Source organism: Indicator indicator, chromosome 11 (assembly GCF_027791375.1).
Source record: "Indicator indicator isolate 239-I01 chromosome 11, UM_Iind_1.1, whole genome shotgun sequence".
NCBI lineage: Eukaryota > Metazoa > Chordata > Aves > Piciformes > Indicatoridae > Indicator > Indicator indicator.
In genome coordinates this window covers 4,984,542-5,001,888 of record NC_072020.1, presented here as the reverse complement: position 1 = coordinate 5,001,888, position 17,347 = coordinate 4,984,542, and the positions used below count along the sequence as shown (strand labels likewise).

General features: G+C 42.2%; 1 protein-coding gene across 1 annotated transcript in view; it reads right to left on the bottom strand.

Annotated features, from left to right (window-relative positions):
• Window positions 1-1,717: 1,717 nt before the first annotated feature.
• Window positions 1,718-17,347, bottom strand: part of KIF15 (kinesin family member 15) — a 35,144-nt gene continuing 19,514 nt past the window's right edge. Inside the window, exons 21-36 of the mRNA XM_054385117.1 lie at window positions 16,790-16,955; window positions 14,951-15,101; window positions 13,354-13,439; window positions 12,880-12,955; window positions 12,541-12,627; window positions 11,361-11,465; window positions 10,418-10,540; window positions 8,875-9,021; window positions 7,329-7,433; window positions 6,332-6,496; window positions 5,816-5,922; window positions 5,311-5,383; window positions 4,024-4,061; window positions 3,357-3,522; window positions 2,576-2,707; window positions 1,718-1,804 (exon numbers count right to left, since the gene is read on the bottom strand). Coding sequence (XP_054241092.1) covers window positions 1,718-1,804; window positions 2,576-2,707; window positions 3,357-3,522; window positions 4,024-4,061; window positions 5,311-5,383; window positions 5,816-5,922; window positions 6,332-6,496; window positions 7,329-7,433; window positions 8,875-9,021; window positions 10,418-10,540; window positions 11,361-11,465; window positions 12,541-12,627; window positions 12,880-12,955; window positions 13,354-13,439; window positions 14,951-15,101; window positions 16,790-16,955 — 1,814 coding nt within the window. The remainder of the gene's footprint in view (window positions 1,805-2,575; window positions 2,708-3,356; window positions 3,523-4,023; window positions 4,062-5,310; window positions 5,384-5,815; window positions 5,923-6,331; window positions 6,497-7,328; window positions 7,434-8,874; window positions 9,022-10,417; window positions 10,541-11,360; window positions 11,466-12,540; window positions 12,628-12,879; window positions 12,956-13,353; window positions 13,440-14,950; window positions 15,102-16,789; window positions 16,956-17,347) is intronic.

Genomic DNA, 17,347 nt, shown 5'->3' with positions numbered 1-17,347 from the left:
AGCCGCCTTCCGGCAGCCGCCCCGGAAGGCGCGCAGCGCGGCGCGCTCGGAGAGCGGGAAGGGAGAACAACGCGGGTGTGGAGCGCTGTTATAGACAAGGGTTTTATTTTACTGTGTAGTTTTAAACATAACAATACAAGGCCTACTGCAGAGAGACAAACACAGAGACAGGTGGAAGGGACGGGGCCTCCTCGGGCAGAGAACGCCGTCTGCCTGGAAATAAGAGTCTAGAGACAAGGCATGGCAAGTGAGTTGAGAGGCATTTGTAAAGACAGAACATGGCAAGAATTAAATCCATAGGAGACGACAGCTTTGTGGTCCAAGACAAACCCCACTCTTTTCTCTAGAGTGATGATAAGCAGGAGTAGTTAGTTCTGACTTCCACTGTTACATGTCTTCAGTGAAAAAACTTACCCTGTTTGTTTACAGAAAAAAACCCCACCCACTATCCCCAAAAAAACTGACACGAAAAATCCACCATACACAAGCACACCCCACAAAACAAAACCAACCAAACAAAAATCCCAAATCATCCCACACCAAAACAAAACTTAAAAAATAAATAAAAATCCTCCACCCCTCTTAGTTCAAGGTCTACAGGAAAAAAAACCCTTCAATTTAAGGTTTCCCCTAGCTGAAAGGTTTATATTAAAAAAGCTTCCTCAGCTTATAGTTAGCTTCTTACTTCTGTACTTGAAGTGGAAACTACTCTGCAAGCTTAGGCAACTTTAAAATTCATAGATAAACTAGAGGCAATTTTTCTTCCCCTCAGCCAAAAGCTGAAGAAACTCACTAATGAAGCTGCCCTTAACACACATTGTTCTCTATCTTCAGTCCCTTTTGCCCATTTGCTTGTAGACAATATTAGTACTGTACAAAATAGTAAAAAAAAAAAAAAACTAGTAAAAAAAATCCCATGGCAGCTAACCTGCATCTGAGATTGCTGTATAACTGTGTTCCACAACTAAGCTGTTTGCAATAAATCTTCAGTGAGATTAAATGAACTTATGCTCTACTCCTAAAATGTTCTGCCTATTTTCAGATCTTGTTTCTCCACATTTCTAACTTTTGTTTGATAAGGAAAAGCTTGCAAAATACTTAGAATTTCCTACAGTGCTAACATAGAAGTCTCCTGTAAGTTTATATTGGGGTCATAAAAAAGGTCTAAAAACATTTGGATTTCAAATAGAGATAGAAGAGAAAAAAAAAAAAACAACCACATTTATAGTACTATTTACAAGTCTTACTAAATTCACATTTGTGCTTTATTGAACAAACTTCAATATAAAAGATATGTTTAAGTAACCCACTAGAAACATCCTATGTTTAGCTGATAAAAAAAAAAAAGGTAAAAATTTTTAACAACAAAATCACAAAGAAATGGTGCTTTTAAAAATTCTGCTCTGGTAGGTAAATGGAGAATTTCAGAAGAGGTAGGAACCTGAATAAAAACACAAAAAGGAAACAAAAATCCAGGTCTGTTCCCAAAAGTTTCAAGGAAATATCTTCCAGCACCTAAACAAAATCAGGTTTTGAAACCTGATAGGAAGATGTTACTGTGTCACTGAAAGATGCCTACTAGAAGTTAGTACCAGCAAAAAATCCAACACCACCAGCTGATTATTCTGAAACCACACCTAAAGTCACGTTTGACAGCTGGCTTTTGCTTTCTGTATGCTTTAAAAACAAATCTGGCTCTACAATTTTCTTTGTGCCATCATAGCTGATCTTGATGTCTATATAATAGGTCATATTTTTTGGAGTCCTTCAAGTAAGCATTTTCAACTCGTAGCTTTTCAGTCTCCTGGAAAACAAAAAACACATAAGGAAATTATCCTCACTTTTTCCAGATTTCTAACTAAGTAGTGTCTGCTCTTCAAGTTGTTTTATACACTGTGTACAGCAGGAAATAAAATGGGATGATTTTTGTCTGGGATCTTTGAGGACAGACCAGCCATAGGCTACACAACTCGTAAGTTCAGAGAGATATTTGTCTCTTTCCAACATCATAGCAAGAATTTTAGTTTTCAAACTCAAAATTCAGCTCTTTTCTATGCCAGGCCACCCACTCCTCCTGTACCCCAACCCCACCACCCTCTCCTCCTGCACCCTACCCCACCACCCGCTCCTCCTGCACCCTAAACCCACCACCCCGTCCCTCCTGTACCATACCCCACCACCCACTCCTCCTGTACCCTACCCCACCACCTGCTCCTCCTGCACCATACCCCACCACCTCCTCCCTCCTGCACCCTACCCCACCACCCGCTCCTCTTGCACCCTAAACCCACCACCCCCTTCCCTCCTGCACCATACCCCACCACCCAGTCCCTCCTGTACCCTACCCCACCACCCGCTCCTCCTGTACCCTAACCCCACCACCCGCTCCTCCTGTACCCTACACCCTCCACCACCACCTCCTCCCTACCCACCCCTCCCTGTACCCTACCCCACCCCCTTCCCTCCTGCACCATACCCCACCACCCCGTCCCTCCTGTACCCTACCCCACCACCCGCTCCTCCTGTACCCTAACCCCACCACCCCCTCCCTCCAGCACCATACCCCACCACCCACCTCAGCAAGCTTCGCGTAATCTTTCTTCAGTTTCACAAGATACTGAATCTTCTGGTTCAGGTTTTGATGACCAAGCAATTTCCCGTTCTCCTCAGCAAGAGTGGCAACCTGCTTCCTCAGCAAGTCCATTTCCTGTAATTAATAAATACATTGTGTACCACCTCACTGTCGCCCTTCCTCATCTTGGATGAAATAGCTCCTGTAGAACTATTAACACACCAACATGGAGGTTTGTGGAAAGAGATGATGCAAGAGTTGGTTCATGCAGGAAATATGTACTTGCCTTGCATCCCCTTAGGTGCTAGATTAAATCCCTCTAAAGGGCATCACTTGACTTGTATTCTGAATTGTAACAGTGGTTTTTGTGCCCAGAGTCCAGTAGTGCAGGGAACAGCATTACAGATACAACTACAGTAAAGGACCAAATGTTCTCAAAGGCATTCTTTGATTGCCGATTAATTTAGGAGTGCCACAAGGATGATCCAAGGACAAGAACCCCTCTATGAGGATAGGCTGAGGGAGCTGGGATTGTTCACCCTGGAGAAATTACTCCAGGGGGACCTTAGAGCTGCCTTCCAATACCTGAAGGGATCCTACAGGAAGGTTGCAGGGGGACATTCATGAGGGTGTCTAGAGACAGGACAAGGGAGAATGGTTTGAAGCTGAGGGAGAGCAGGGTTAGACTGGAACTGAGGAAGAAGTTCTTCAGTGTGAGGGTGGTGAGAATCTGCAATAGCTGCCCAGGGAAGCTGTGAAGAAAAAACAATTATTGATGTAAAACCTTTCCAATTCTGTCTCTCTCTTCGTAAGTTTCCTCAAGTTTTGATCTGATTTCTTCTTTCTCATGAAATGCTTTCAGCTCCAAAGCTCTTGTTCGTTCCATCTCCAGAGTCATTTCAAGACAAGTATTCTCTGTGATCCTGAGGGTATTTTTGGTTTCTTCTAATCTGCCAATGTAAAATAATTAGAAAATATTAAACCCCAACATAAATGGCATACAACTGAATTACTAAGTCAGTTCTGGACAGGAAGGCAGGCTCCTTTAAAACTATGCTTTTGAGACAATGCCTGTTCCCTACACACCAGTGCTGCTAATAGAAACAAAAACTTCATTCTGCTTCCCAGCTCTTGTGTTTGATACTGCATACAAAAGAATTCCATACACGGATAACTTCAAATAATTCCAAATGTCCCTTCCACTGTAAGTGTTTCTGTGGTTCCACCTAATCCAAGTGCTGCCCTGGTATATTTGGAAAACAGAAATAGGTGCTACCACCACCTGCTGATGAGAAAGAGGAAGAACTCAGTGGATCCTGGTGAAGTGTGAGCAATTTCAAATCACATTAATAATGTTTCAGGCCTTGGACTTCTATTGCTTAAAATTTGTCCTTTTGGTATTGATGAGTTCAATACAAATTTCCAGTTCAATGAACAATATTGAAACTTACTCAGCTTTAATTTTCAGCATCTCCTCCATTGCTTTTTTCTGTAAAGGTTCAGAAATATTAGTTACATTCTTACATATATGTGTTTAAAATCTTTTAGACATTGAAAATCATTTGTCAGTTCATTGATGCTACACAGTCTCTTTCCAGATCCTACAAAACTCATCTGAGTGCCCAGCAACTCACATCTCATAGAACGGCTTAGGTTGGAAGGGACCTCAGATCATCTGCTCCAACCTCCCTGCCTTGGGCAGAGACACTTATCAACTGCTAAACTAGACTCAGCTGCTCAAGGCCTCATCCAACTTGGCCTTCAACACCCCAAGGGAGGAGGCAGCCACAATCTACCTGGGCAGCCTATTTCAGAGTCTCACCACCCTCCTACTGAAATTCTTCCTCAGATCCAGTCTAACCCTGCTCTCCGTCAGCTTCAAACCATTCCCACTTGTCCTGTCTCTAGACACCCTCAGGAAAAGTCCCTCTGCAGCCTTCCTGAAGGATCCCTTCAGGTACTGGAAAGCAGCTCTACAGTCTCCCTGGACTCCTCTCCAGACTGAACACCCCCAGCTCCCTCAGCCTATCCTGATAGCAGAGGTGCTCCAGCCCTTAGATCATCTTTGTGGCCTCCTCTGGCCTCACTCCAGCAGCTCTGTGTCCTTCTTATGCTGGGGACACCAGAACTGGAGGCAGGATTTGAGGTGTGGTCTCAGCAGTCAAGGGGCAGAATCGCCTCTCTTGCCCTGCTGGCCACACTCCTCTGGATGCAGCTCAGCACACGGCTGCCTGCTGGGCTGCTTGAGGGCACTGCTGGCTCATGGGGAGCTTAGCAATCAACACTCCAAATCTCTTTCTTCAGAGCTGCTCTCAACCTACTCTGCTTCAAGTTACTCCTCCTGCTCTAGGCACACATTTCCAATTTCCTGTCACAGCAATACCTCTCTGCCCATTCATACACAGCAGAGTTCTAACTGGAGATTCTTCTGTCTGGGAGATCCATGGCAACCTCTGCTGCAACATTAACTTCCCTTTGACAAAACCCTGACATTCGCAAGTGACACCATCTTCACTTTCCAATGCTTGAAATGAGTCAGATCTGAATCTGCTGTTGCTTGTTGTGCAATCTGACCCCAGTTCATTGGTGCTAGATAAAGATAGAAACCTTAAGAGAAGTATCAGGCTATGCCTGTTAGATTCACTAGAAATCAGAGTTGGTTTGATTTCCATGGAATAGAAGAAAATGTCATAATACAGAGCAACCAATGTGAGAAGGGTAATGGAAGGGTAAAGTACCTTGGCAAGTCGTTCCTCACAAATCTCTTCCTCCTTCTCCTTGAGGTACTGAACATCAGGATGTTTCTGATCACTAGGAAATCCAAGAATGAGCAAAGTTTCTCACAGAGGAAACAAGTTGTAAAAGTAACATCATATGCAGATTAACTCAGTAACTGTGTAGCCGTCTTGACACATGCTCCTCCTGGGAACACTGAACATCAGGGGACAGTTCTACAAGGGTTCCAACTTCTGTGTTCCCAGAATATTTCCTTTGTTAGAGCATACATCATGCATCTAAGTATTTCACAATTCTGTTCCCATGGTAAATCTCAGTTTTGTTAAGAATTGGTGATTTCAAGGCAATAAAGTTTAGAAAGCAGCAGATGATTTTCACAGCAAAGGCTGCATGGCTGTTGTTCTCTGATGTCAGGAACAACACAGAAGGCTGCATTTTAAATACAACCTGGGAGTTTCTTACCTACTTCACATTAAGGTAGATATTTCTTGTTCTCTTTTACTTTACCTGTTCTTGCTTTGCCTCTGAGCTTCTACAAGGCTCTGTAAATTCCTGTTGTTCTCCACCAGTATCTGCATTTCCAGGCGCAAGTTCTCCAGCTCATGTAATTGTTCCTAAGCAAGTCAAATTGGAAACGTTTCACTTGGAGACCAAATTGCCATCCCTGCTTTCACAGCCAGTTCAGCAAGTTTTGGAGCAAAACAGGAGACAGAGCTGTTTCTCAGTATGCAAGCAGAGTTCTCTGGCAAAGATCAGCTCAACCAGTCACAACTTCATTAGAAACTGGATTTAGAATAAGTCAGAACAGTTTCAATGTTCCCATTTGATATTCAGCAACAGAGGAATGCTGGAGATCTCAAGCAAAATTGTCACCATTTGTTACTGACCTAGGTAAAGAGAAGACCAAGAACTGCCTGCCTGCTTTAATGGGCAGACTACTAAGCAAAGCTCACCAAAATGTGAGCTCTGCATTCTGCTGCATTTGAACTTCATCAACTGCCTGTAGAGATGAACTTGCAGTACCTTCAGCCTGAGGATCTCCTCATTCTTAGCTCTGCGCTCCTCGTTCAGCTCGTGCACCAGGTGCTCCAGGTTGATGGCAGAAGCTCTCCGATCAGCCATCTCTTGCTCATGAGTTTCCAACAGCTTGGCCAAATTCACATCAAAATTAGGGGGAGTTTTTGGACACTGCTAAAAGATATAAACCGTTAGTGAAGAACTGTTTCCTCTATGGATTGACTACTTTCTAATGCTTAATTGGAGATGCGTGCTAATAAATTCCTGGCAGACAAATCACAGAATGGCTCAGGTTGGAAGGGACCTCAGAGATCATCTCCTCCAACCTCCCCACCATGGGCAGGGACACCTCTCAACTAGACTCAGCTGTTCAAGGCCTCATCCAACCTGGCCTTCAACACCCCCAGGGAGGAGGCATCCACAGCCTCCCTGGGCAGCCTATTCCAGTCTTACCATCCTCAGACTGAAGAACTTCTTCCTCAGATCCAGCCTAACCCTGCTCTGCCTCAGCTTCAAAGCATTCCCCCTTGTCCTGTCTCTAGACACCCTTAAGAAAAGTCCCTCTCCAGTCTTCCTGCAGGATCACTTCAGATACTGGAAGGCAGCTCTAAGGTCCCCCTGGAGCTGAGCAACTGAGCAACCCGAGCTCCCTCAGCCTATCCTCATAGCAGAGATGCTCCAGCCCTTGGATCATCTTTGTGGCCTCCTTTAGACTCACTCCAACAGCTCTGCGTCCTTCTTATGCTGGAGACACCAGAACTAGAGGCACTATTCGAGGTGGGGGTCTCAGCAGAGCAGAGTAAAGGGGCAGGATCTCTTGCCCTGCTGGCCACACTCCTCTTGATGCAGCCCAGGATACATCAATGACACATTTAAGTTACAACCATGGTGAATGGAATTTGACCATTGTTGATACATTGCCATCGCTGGTCCCAGCTTGAAGCCATGCCATAAACTTTTAACAGTCATTACTATGAAAATGGTTCTCTCCCAAATGCCATACCTGAGGAAATGCCACTGAAGATGAATCCACAAAGTAATCTATTTGCTTCATTTTCAGTTCATATTCATTCTTCCTTTTCTCCACTTCTTCTGTCATTTTGTCCAGCTATTAAAAACCCCAATTGGAAATAAAGCTTAAAAAACATAAAAATTATAGAAAGCAGAAGCTAGATCCCTATTTTGAGCAGGCTTAAGTACCCCACAAGTTATTTTAGATTACCTTAGACTTTACTTTTGAAAGTGTTTTCTGAATGTACCCTGTAAACTCATCCTTCAATATTTGCATGTAATAAGCATTTCTGAAAGCCTGTGTACACTGCACACTACAGAACTAATCTGGATTTTGTTCCTGTTTGTATTTGATTTTTTTGCCTTGCTAACACAATTTATCTTTCAAAGGGCTTGTTAGCACAGAAAAACTCTTTATGAGCTTAGTTGGCAAACCTTACTGGTCAAAATTTGACTAGATACTAAGATTTTACTCGTATAATCACTTTCATAGAATCATACAATGGTTTGGGTTGAAAGGGGCCTCCAAAGGTCATCCAGTCCAACCCCCCTGCAGTCAGCAGGGACATCCTCCACTAGTTCAGGTTGCTCAGAGCCTTGTCGAGCCTGACCTTGAATATCTCCAGGGATGGGCCCTCAACCACCTCGCTGGGCAACCTGTTGCAGTGTTCCAGCATGCCCGTGGTGCAGAACTTATTCCTAACATCCAATCTCAATCTGCTCTTCTCTCATTTCAAGCCATTGCCCCTCGTCCTGTCCCTGCAGGCCTTTGCAAACAGTCCCTCTGCAGCCTTCTTGTAGCCTCCTTCAGGTACTGTCAAGGCTGCTATTAGGTCTCCCTAGAGCCTTCTCTTCTCCAGGCTGAACACCCCCAGCTCCCTCAGCCTATACTTGTAGCAGAGGTGCTCCAGACCCCTGATCCTTTTCATGGCCCTCCTCTGGACCCACTCCATCAGGTCCTCAAGGAGAAAGTGCCACCATGACAGAAAGTCTCCCCTTGCCAAAATAACATTCCTCTCCAGAAGCCTTGCCAACACAAATGCATTACATACACTATGACACCCGTGGCAACTAGAGCTAAAATTGGGACAAAGGCTTAACACAACTCTCTGGCCTGCAAAAGGCCCAAGTCTTTTTCAGATTGTGGGGTTTACAGAGTTTAACTCTTATCTCCATTGCATAATGATATTGTTTGCGGGCAAGTGTCAAGCAGAGGGAAAAGTAATCCCCTAGGTTACGCTGCTTCTAACCTCAAGTTGCTCTAGCATTATAAGCACCAATAACTTTACTCTGCTTTTGGAGTAAACATTTTTTGCAACCTGCAGACACCACTTCCCAAGTATTTAAAAGTTATCTAGCCTTGTTGTTCAAAAGCTTCTGAACTACCATTTTGCTTATGTGAGAAGGAGCACTGCTTATCACCAACAGTGCTGCATATGAGATACTCTAAAATTAGAAGTAAAACCTTTTCTAGAAGTTACAGTTAACCACAGCTTCCTCCCAAGGAGCTAATTTTCAGAAGAATGTCCTTATTTCACCTGTTCCTTGAGTTCCTGGATTACAGCCTCTTTCTTTGTTATGTCTTCCTGTGCACACTGAAGCAGTGAATCATGTTTCTTAGAGGCCTCTGTCAGTCTCATCAACTGCTCAGTGGTATGATGCAAGTCTTCACACAGAAGGTCTCTCTGTTTTAGGTCATTGGATGAGTAAAGAAAGCAATGTTCAAGTTATTACTTTAAGGCAGCTGTTTCAAGACTTTTGTCACTGTTGCTAAGATTGCTAACAGCTGCAAGCATCTCCCCTTTCCCTCCACTTTTTCATCCTGAATTGGGGCAAGTGTTAATCTAGAGGGTGATTATTTTAGCTTATTTTCTTTATCCAGTGTTGTGGTTGCAGGACAAAAAAACCGAGAACTTTACTACAGCATAGCTACAGTTAGAGACTTGTGGGAGCTGTTTGGAAACAACCCCTGTTTGAATGCTTACAAGAAGATACAGTTCTTTAAGTAAGAAACCAGAAAATCAAGTATAGCTTGTAATACAAGCTGCATTTTTGACTGCAGCTCTTTTAGTGCACTGCTGTTCCAAGGGTACCTCTGGATTTATTCTAGGATCTGGACTCCCATCCTGCCTGATGTGGCATCATAACTATATGAATGTGCTAACCAGTACTTGGTGCTTGAAATGCCACCTTGGGCTAGTTCTTCTTGTCCAGTCTATAAAGCATGAAGGAAATCAGTTACAGATTACAAAGTCAAAGGAGAAGCACGATGAGTTTATCAGGAGAATAACCTTGTAGTAAGAATTGTTGCTTCCATTTAAAATAAATAATAAAACAAAGTGATCCAAAGACAACTCAGTTTTGGATTCTACAGTGTCATATTTAGACTGTTAATGCAGTCTGGCTATTAAACTGTGGAAATCTATTGAAGATAGGTTTTGAGAAGCAAACACCACTCCGGAAGAACTTACTAGTGCTGTATGACTTGACAAAGCTTATCTCATATGACAGATGACCTTGTGGAAATTACTTGTGAAGAAAGGCTCATAGTTTTGACTGATGAACCAAAACAGTGGTAAGAGAAGTCAGAGGAAAGGCAGTTAAAAAAGGTAGATACAATGAAAAAAAGGCAAAAGCTCAGTTTAGGCAACAATACATCTTAAATCTTTCCAGCAGGTAGAGCTTTCACTTAAAATAATGATGAGTAAAGACAAAAATGGCACTGAATATAGTAGCAGGAAGAGATAATGTTAAACATAATATATTCCTCTACCTATCTTCATTTCTCAGCTGCATCATCAACTGCTGCCATTAAATTCAGCTGATGACTCCTTAGTGGCCTTAACAAAATTAAACCAGGCTTCCAGCATAGGTTTTTATGAAGTAGCTTATAAAACATTTATGTCGAGTAATGTGAGAATTTAACAGCATTTGTCAGGTACCTCATGAAAAATTCCTTTAACAGTTTAACTAGCTGTAGTTTGGACCAAAATGAGGTTAGGTTCTAGAAGTATTTGAAGGAAAACCACATCCAGCTGTTCTGTAGAACAAATAACAATATACCAACATTGCTGGCTTCACCTCAATGTTATCAGATATTTGCCTCCTCTCCAAGGCTTCCCTCAGTTCTTCAATCTTCTTTTCTTGATGCTCTATGATTCTTTTGCTTTCTTCTTTTGCAGTCAGAGCAAGATTATACTTGTACTACAATAAGAATTAAATTTTAGAATATTTAGGAAAACGTTATCCAAGGAAGCTGGCAAACACAACACAAATAAACCTACCACTAACTTTCTGATGACAACCACAATCAGTGGCTAAAGCCAGAATACTGAACCATACTTGCTCAATTGTACAAATGATGCTTTTGCAGATGAGTTATCAGAACAATGGACAGACTATTAATATGTATAAAGGCACCATAATGCATCTTTAACCACTAGAGCCATTATTTAAAACACCAGATAACCACATCAAGAAATCAGCCTCATCAGCGTTTTGTCTGGAGAACCTTTGGGATTCATAGTTCATTCACAGACATTATCTAAAGCATTCTGGGGGCTGCTCTATCAGCTTGCAAAACAGATCTGCTTTTATAAAGAAGATGTATCATTTATTCAGAACTATTTAAAGATACAATTTAGTTCTTCATACTTGCATACTTGCAGCACTATCAGCAACATGAAAATTCACTCCCTCAAAAGTGAATTTACAATTCAGCTTCAATTGTTGAGGTCTTAAATTGCCAATTTCTGAGACAATCTAAATGAGACTGTCAGCTGAATGTAGTTTACAGGATGTAAATAGGTCCCTGTAGAGACACTGCTCTTTACCCATCATGTGAAGAGGGTTCAGATTTCAAGACAGCCTTAGGCGTAAAATGTTCAGAAGATTTCAACATGTCAAAACAGAGAAGTTTCCTTCTCAAATGCTACAGCAAGTTGTTTGAGATCCAGGATAAGACATGCCATTGCCTTGCACTTCTGAAAGAGTATACCATGTCCTTCAGAATGACAGAACATACATTTATATCCTCCAGCTCTCTTGTCAGCCCATCTATGGACTCAGTCTTATGATTAACTGAAGATCTCAGCTCCTGGATCTGTCTCATCAAGTCAGTTACAACTTCCTGAAAGACAAAAAAAGGGAATGCTGATACATTATATAGATATTCTATATATTTTATTACTGGATTTTCTCTGGTATATAAATTGTCAATCCCAAATTTCAAACCACTAGTTGAAAATGAGGCCTCAATGTGCACATGGAAAAGGAGTAAGAGGAAATGTGCTGTTCCATCTTTGGCTTTTGTTCTAAGCAGTTACAGAAGTACAGAACTGGCTGTGTGTGTTAGAGGAGAATGAAGAACCCCCTGATTTAGTCTCAGGCTGTAATGGGTTTCTAATAGGAGAACAGAAGTGGTATAGTTTAAGGTTACATTTGTTTCACAGAATGTTAGGGGTTGGAAGAGACCTCAAAAGTCATCCAGTCCAACCCCCTGCCAGAGCAGGATCATCCAGGGCGGGTCACCCATGAACACACCTAGGTGGGTTTTGAACATCTCCAGAGAAGGAGACTCCACAACCTCTTTGGATAGCCCATTCCAGTGTTTTGTCACCCTCTGTAGTGGAAAAAGGTACATTCAAGCAACACTGCTGCACTGACAATGCCAGATTCTTCTGACCTTCTGCATCTCAAATGCTTTGTTTGAGCACAGAAACAGCAGGACTTGAAGCATCACACAGGACAGTAAATACACTGATTTCTTACACCTGCTTTACATACAGCATAAATGCCTGTAGCATTGGAACTTTTGCTATTTAAGCATTCAAAACACTAGAGCAGTCTTTTAATGCAAAAGTGCTTTGCTTCTCTTAACAGATAGCCACAGTCCATCACCTTTCTTATCTATTCTCTTAGGTCATTACAACATGGCACTGGCTGGCAGGCCTTGTTAATCAGCAGGGGAGTTATGCTTTGCTTATGCACTGAAGGTTTGTCCAGTAGACATCTTTATGCTGATTTTTGTTTTGGTTAACCAGATGTTAACCAGTTTCCTACCACCCTGCAAACTCCATGCCAATAAAGAACAGGATTTATTTTACATACACAGCCCAGATAAGCATCCCAGAAAGGCTTTGGGTGTTCAGCTCTACTACAGAACATAATTACTCCCAGAAGTGGGTACCAGTAACAGAAATAACCTTATCTGTATCGTTGGTCTTCTTCAAAGAAGCAATCATCTCTTCAGCAGCAGCCAGCTCCTGTGCCAGTTTTTGCAGTTTTGCTTCCTAGATGAAATAATAATCATGAAGAAGAGACTTAATTACTTTTGAAGCTTTGGAAAGCACAAAACCATGAAAAGAAATGCAAAGAACTAAGCTGTTTGCCTTACCGTAGCTTAACAAAGCAATCTGAAATCTGAGAACTCTACATGTATTTTGCTGCTAATCAACAGAACAGTCAGTTCACCAATAAAACTGCTATGAATGCTCAAGAAAGTCATCAACACATGATTTAGACACTCAGTTCTTCTGCTGTACCTGCTGCTCACAATGTGTCACCATTTCAGAGGATGGTTTCTCCACCTGTGCTTTTTCAAGGATTTTCAAGAGTTCCCTGAGGAAGAAACATATTTCTGCTGATGTAATCAGAACATGAAAGCTTCAACAAGAATCAAGTCACAGTAGTTTAGTCTTAGTGGCACTTCAGTTTTTTTAGGCACACTCTATTGCTATACAAAAGACTAATGAATAGTTTAGTTGCAAGCATACCTGGCTATCAGGAGTGCAACTTTACCTCTGACATGAAGAATCATCAATATAATGAAATGACATCTGTCATCTTAACTGAATACATTCAAATGAAGTCTTGCTCCATGTTAGATAAAATAAACCCCCCCTTACCTAATTATCTCTACCCAGCAGGGGAAAACCAGCACTACAGACAGGATCGCCAGCTGAACAGAAACCTAAGCCAGTGAAGGCAGAGGGAAAAATCAACTGAGCAAAACTTACTTTGAATTGTTTTCTTTGTCTTCTTGCAACTGCAAGGTTAGTTTTTCATTGTGTTCTTTTTCTGTTTTCAGGAGGTTCAAAAGGTTCTAGAATAATCAGAACAGATGCCGTTATAACCAGTTACAAGGCAAGGTCTTGAGAATAATTTCAACTAAATAAAAATCTAAACAGACTCCTAAGATGACTGAAAAAAACCCAAACCACAAAAACTTAAATGGAAACAGAAAGATCTTCAGCTTTGTCCCAAACCAGTTCAAAAGTAAACTCTTCTCCACATTAAACAATCAACTCTTTTCATCTGACACTAATGGTACTTTCTTTTGGCTACAATATTCCTTGATATCCAAGGCTTTAAAGGAAGGAATTTGATTAAATTAGGTTAATTTGGGGGGGGGGGGTGTATTCAAATTCTACCCAGCAGTTCAAGATATTACACTATAAGAAATTTAAAGGAAGAATTTCCAATCTGTCCGTACTCCTTCAAACACTAAAAAGTAAAACTCAGAGCCAAGTTGCTGAGCAGGCACAGGGCACATTGCAGCAAAGCGGTCATTTGCAAAAGCCCTTGAGCAACCTTCCTGCTGGGTTTTGCAGTCACTGCAATCTGACAGGCTTTCAAGGGCAGCCTTGACTAACCTGCAGGACAGTGGCCACCACAAAAAGCCATAGATCATTTTAACAAGATCACATCCACCAGCAATATTAAGAGACTGCTTTGTAAAGACAGAATAAGGAAGCCAGCTTTCAATAGCATGAGGTAAAAGGTCACCAGCATTTCGATGTCAGGATTCTTTTCCAAAGAAGCTTCTTACTCCTCCACTGATTAACCCATCTCCATCAATATTTCCAGAGCCATTTCTTCAGCTGAAAACCTACTACTTCATCATGCTGTTGGATATTTCTTGTAGCCTGAGGAGGAAGTGTGGCCAGCAGATTGAGAGGCAATTCTGCCCCTCTGCTCTGGTGAAACCTCATCTAGAGTACTGCATCCAGCTCTGGAGCCTTCAGCACAGGAAGGACATGGACCTGATGGAGTAGGTTCAGAGAAGAGCTACAAAAATGATGAGGGGGCTGGAGTACCTCTGCTACAAGGATAGATTCCAGGGAGACCTAATAGTGGCCTTCCAGTACCTGAAGGGGGCTACAACAAGGCTGCAGAGGGACTGTTTCACAAGGCATGCAGTGACAAGGGGCAATGGTTTGAAATGAGAGAAGAGCAGATTGAGATTGGATGTTAGGAATAAGTTCTGTACCATGAGGCTGTTGGAACACTGCAACAGGTTGCCCCTGGAAGTGGTTGAGGCCCCATCCCTGGAGATATTTAAGGTCAAGCTTGACAAGGCTCTGAGCAACCTGAACTAGTGGAGGACATCCCTGCTGACTGCATGAGGTTTGGACTGGATGACCTTTGGAGGTCCCTTCCCAAACCATTCACAATGCAAAAATCTTGCGCTGTGTAAAGATTGTGGGAACACCTTCCAAATGAAATAGCAGCCAAACTACCATCACTGTGGGATCTATTACTGATGAGAAAATAACAGGAATGAAATGAGTTACTCATGTAGCCAAAGTCCTTGAAAAGCCTTGACTGTCTTACACAAAGCTCAGTTTTCATTGCTTCTGCTTCTTGTTTTCTGTCCTCGAGTTGTTGTTTCAGCTGATCCGTCTCAAACTTTGCTACTTCCTGCAGGTTGTCATAGTCATCCTGCAGGCTGGCTTTTTCCTCAAGAATCTTCTCATGTTCCAGCCTTTAGTAAAGAAAAAACAAAAAAACACCAAACTCCAACCCCACCCAAAATATAAGGGTTTGCTTCATTATAAAATACTCTGCTCAGTATTTTATAATCTCAGAAAGCTGTGATTGGCACAAACGGGAACACTTCCTCGAAACTTACAAACTACCTATTTTTGAAGGGCACCAGAGAAGGCAGAGTTACTCTCTCAGAGTTACTCTCTCAGAGTAATCCTCTACTTACAAAATTTCAGTCATCCTCTTGAGAACTGCATTTTTTAATTTAATTTTTTTTAAGCCAGATGTTGGGCAAAAGACTCTGCTACAATAATCCTGACATCTACCTCTGCTTGGCTGATACCTAGAGTGTTTACTCCATATAAAATCTTTAGATAATCTAGGCAAGCCTGGGTGATTTCCCTCTAAATTATCATCCTGAAAACTTGTTTCACTTAATCTTCCGTAGAAGTGCAAGGGCTGCTAGATGTGTGTTATGAATATTGTTATTGATGGAGAGCTCACAGGAAGTCAATACTTTTGCTAACACAGATGGCAGCAACGAAACCACAACATTTAATTTCACTTCCAGGTTCCCAGCCTCATAATGCATCACTCAAAAAATTACTTCAGCTAAGACATGACTCACCAGAATGCAATAACTTACTCAGCTTAACAGGGGTAAAACAACACCAACCCCAAACGAAAACACACCACCACCAAACCCCAACATTACATTAAGGGACATAGAGCTCCTGGAGTGGGTCCAGAGGAGGCCACAGAGGTGATCAGAGGGCTGGAGAACCTCTGCTATGGGGACACACTGGGAGAGTTGGGGCTGTTCAGCCTGGAGTAGGCTCCAGGGAGACCTTAGAGCAAGCAGCCTTCCAGTACCTGAAAGGGGCTACAGGAGAGTTGGGGAGGGACTTTTTACAAGGTGACAGGACAAGAAGAAATGGATTGAAGTTTGAGGAGGGCAAATTTAGAGATTAGGAAGAAATTCTTGACAGTAAGGATGGGGAAACACTGGAACAGGTTGCCCAGGGAGGTCATGGATGCCCCTTCCCTGAAGCTGTTCAAGGCCAGAGCCAGGGCTAGTGGGAGGTGTCCGGGCCAATGGCTGAGGGGTTGGAACTAGATAATCTTGAAGGTACCTTCCAACCTAAACTATTCTATGAATCTTTGAACTAAGTCACAGTAATGATTAAAAAGACTGATTTTCATCTCTTAGTAATAGTGGCCATTTGAAACTTTGCAGGTTTCAATAGACAAACTTCAGTTTATTTTTATAGTTTTTCCACTTGTACTTTTAGAGGAGCATTGTGGTGTCTCCTGCTTCGTGTGAGCAGACCAAGAAATAAATCAATTTTTAAGACTCCATTGAAAAAAAAAAAGTCAAACCCCCACCCATGACAACCAAACTAGTCCTCTTTTGGAGGTCAGTAAATTCATAGGGATATCCTAATTGATGGGATAATGCTGTAGCAAACCAAAATTAAGAAAGATTAATTTTATTTTCTTTCTAATTTTTCCATATTCTTCCATGTGGCTCTGAAATAGGCATGGAAAGAATTGAGGAAAAAAATAAGCAAAGGACATAAACACAAACTAACAACTTTGAACAAGAGATGTAAAGTGTAACTTCCCACGCAGGAAAGTAAATCACTGGATGCTTAAGGGAGGCATTTTACCAAACCACCAACATACCTGACACTGTCCAGCTGGAACTGCACATCCATGTGCCTCCCAGAAAGCTGACTCAATTCTTTTTCTTGCTTTTCCCTGAAGGCACTATACTCCTGTTTTACAGCAGACAGCTCCTTGTCTGCAGACTGCAGGACAATGCGCAAGTCACAGACTTCACTTTTTAATACTGTCAAAACCAAACATTCCATAATGTTACTTAGAAAACTGTCCTAGACAGAAGATATGTAACATCACAGAATATCCTGGGAAAGACCTCACAAAACTTGACACATTTTCAGTGGAATTGGATGGTGAGACACTGGAACAGGCTGCCCAGGAAGGTTGTGGATGCCTCCACCTTGGAAGTGTTCAAGGCCAGGCTTGATGAGGCCTTGAGCAACCTGGTCCTAGAGGAAGGTGTCCCTGCCCATGGCAGGGAGGTTGGAACAAGATGATCTTTAGGGTCTCTTGCAACCTTAAACATTCTAGGATTCTGTGAACCTTGAAGGTCACACACAAAAAGGATTTGTAAATGCAACATGTCAATGAAACATTGACTGTAGGAACTAATGACTACAG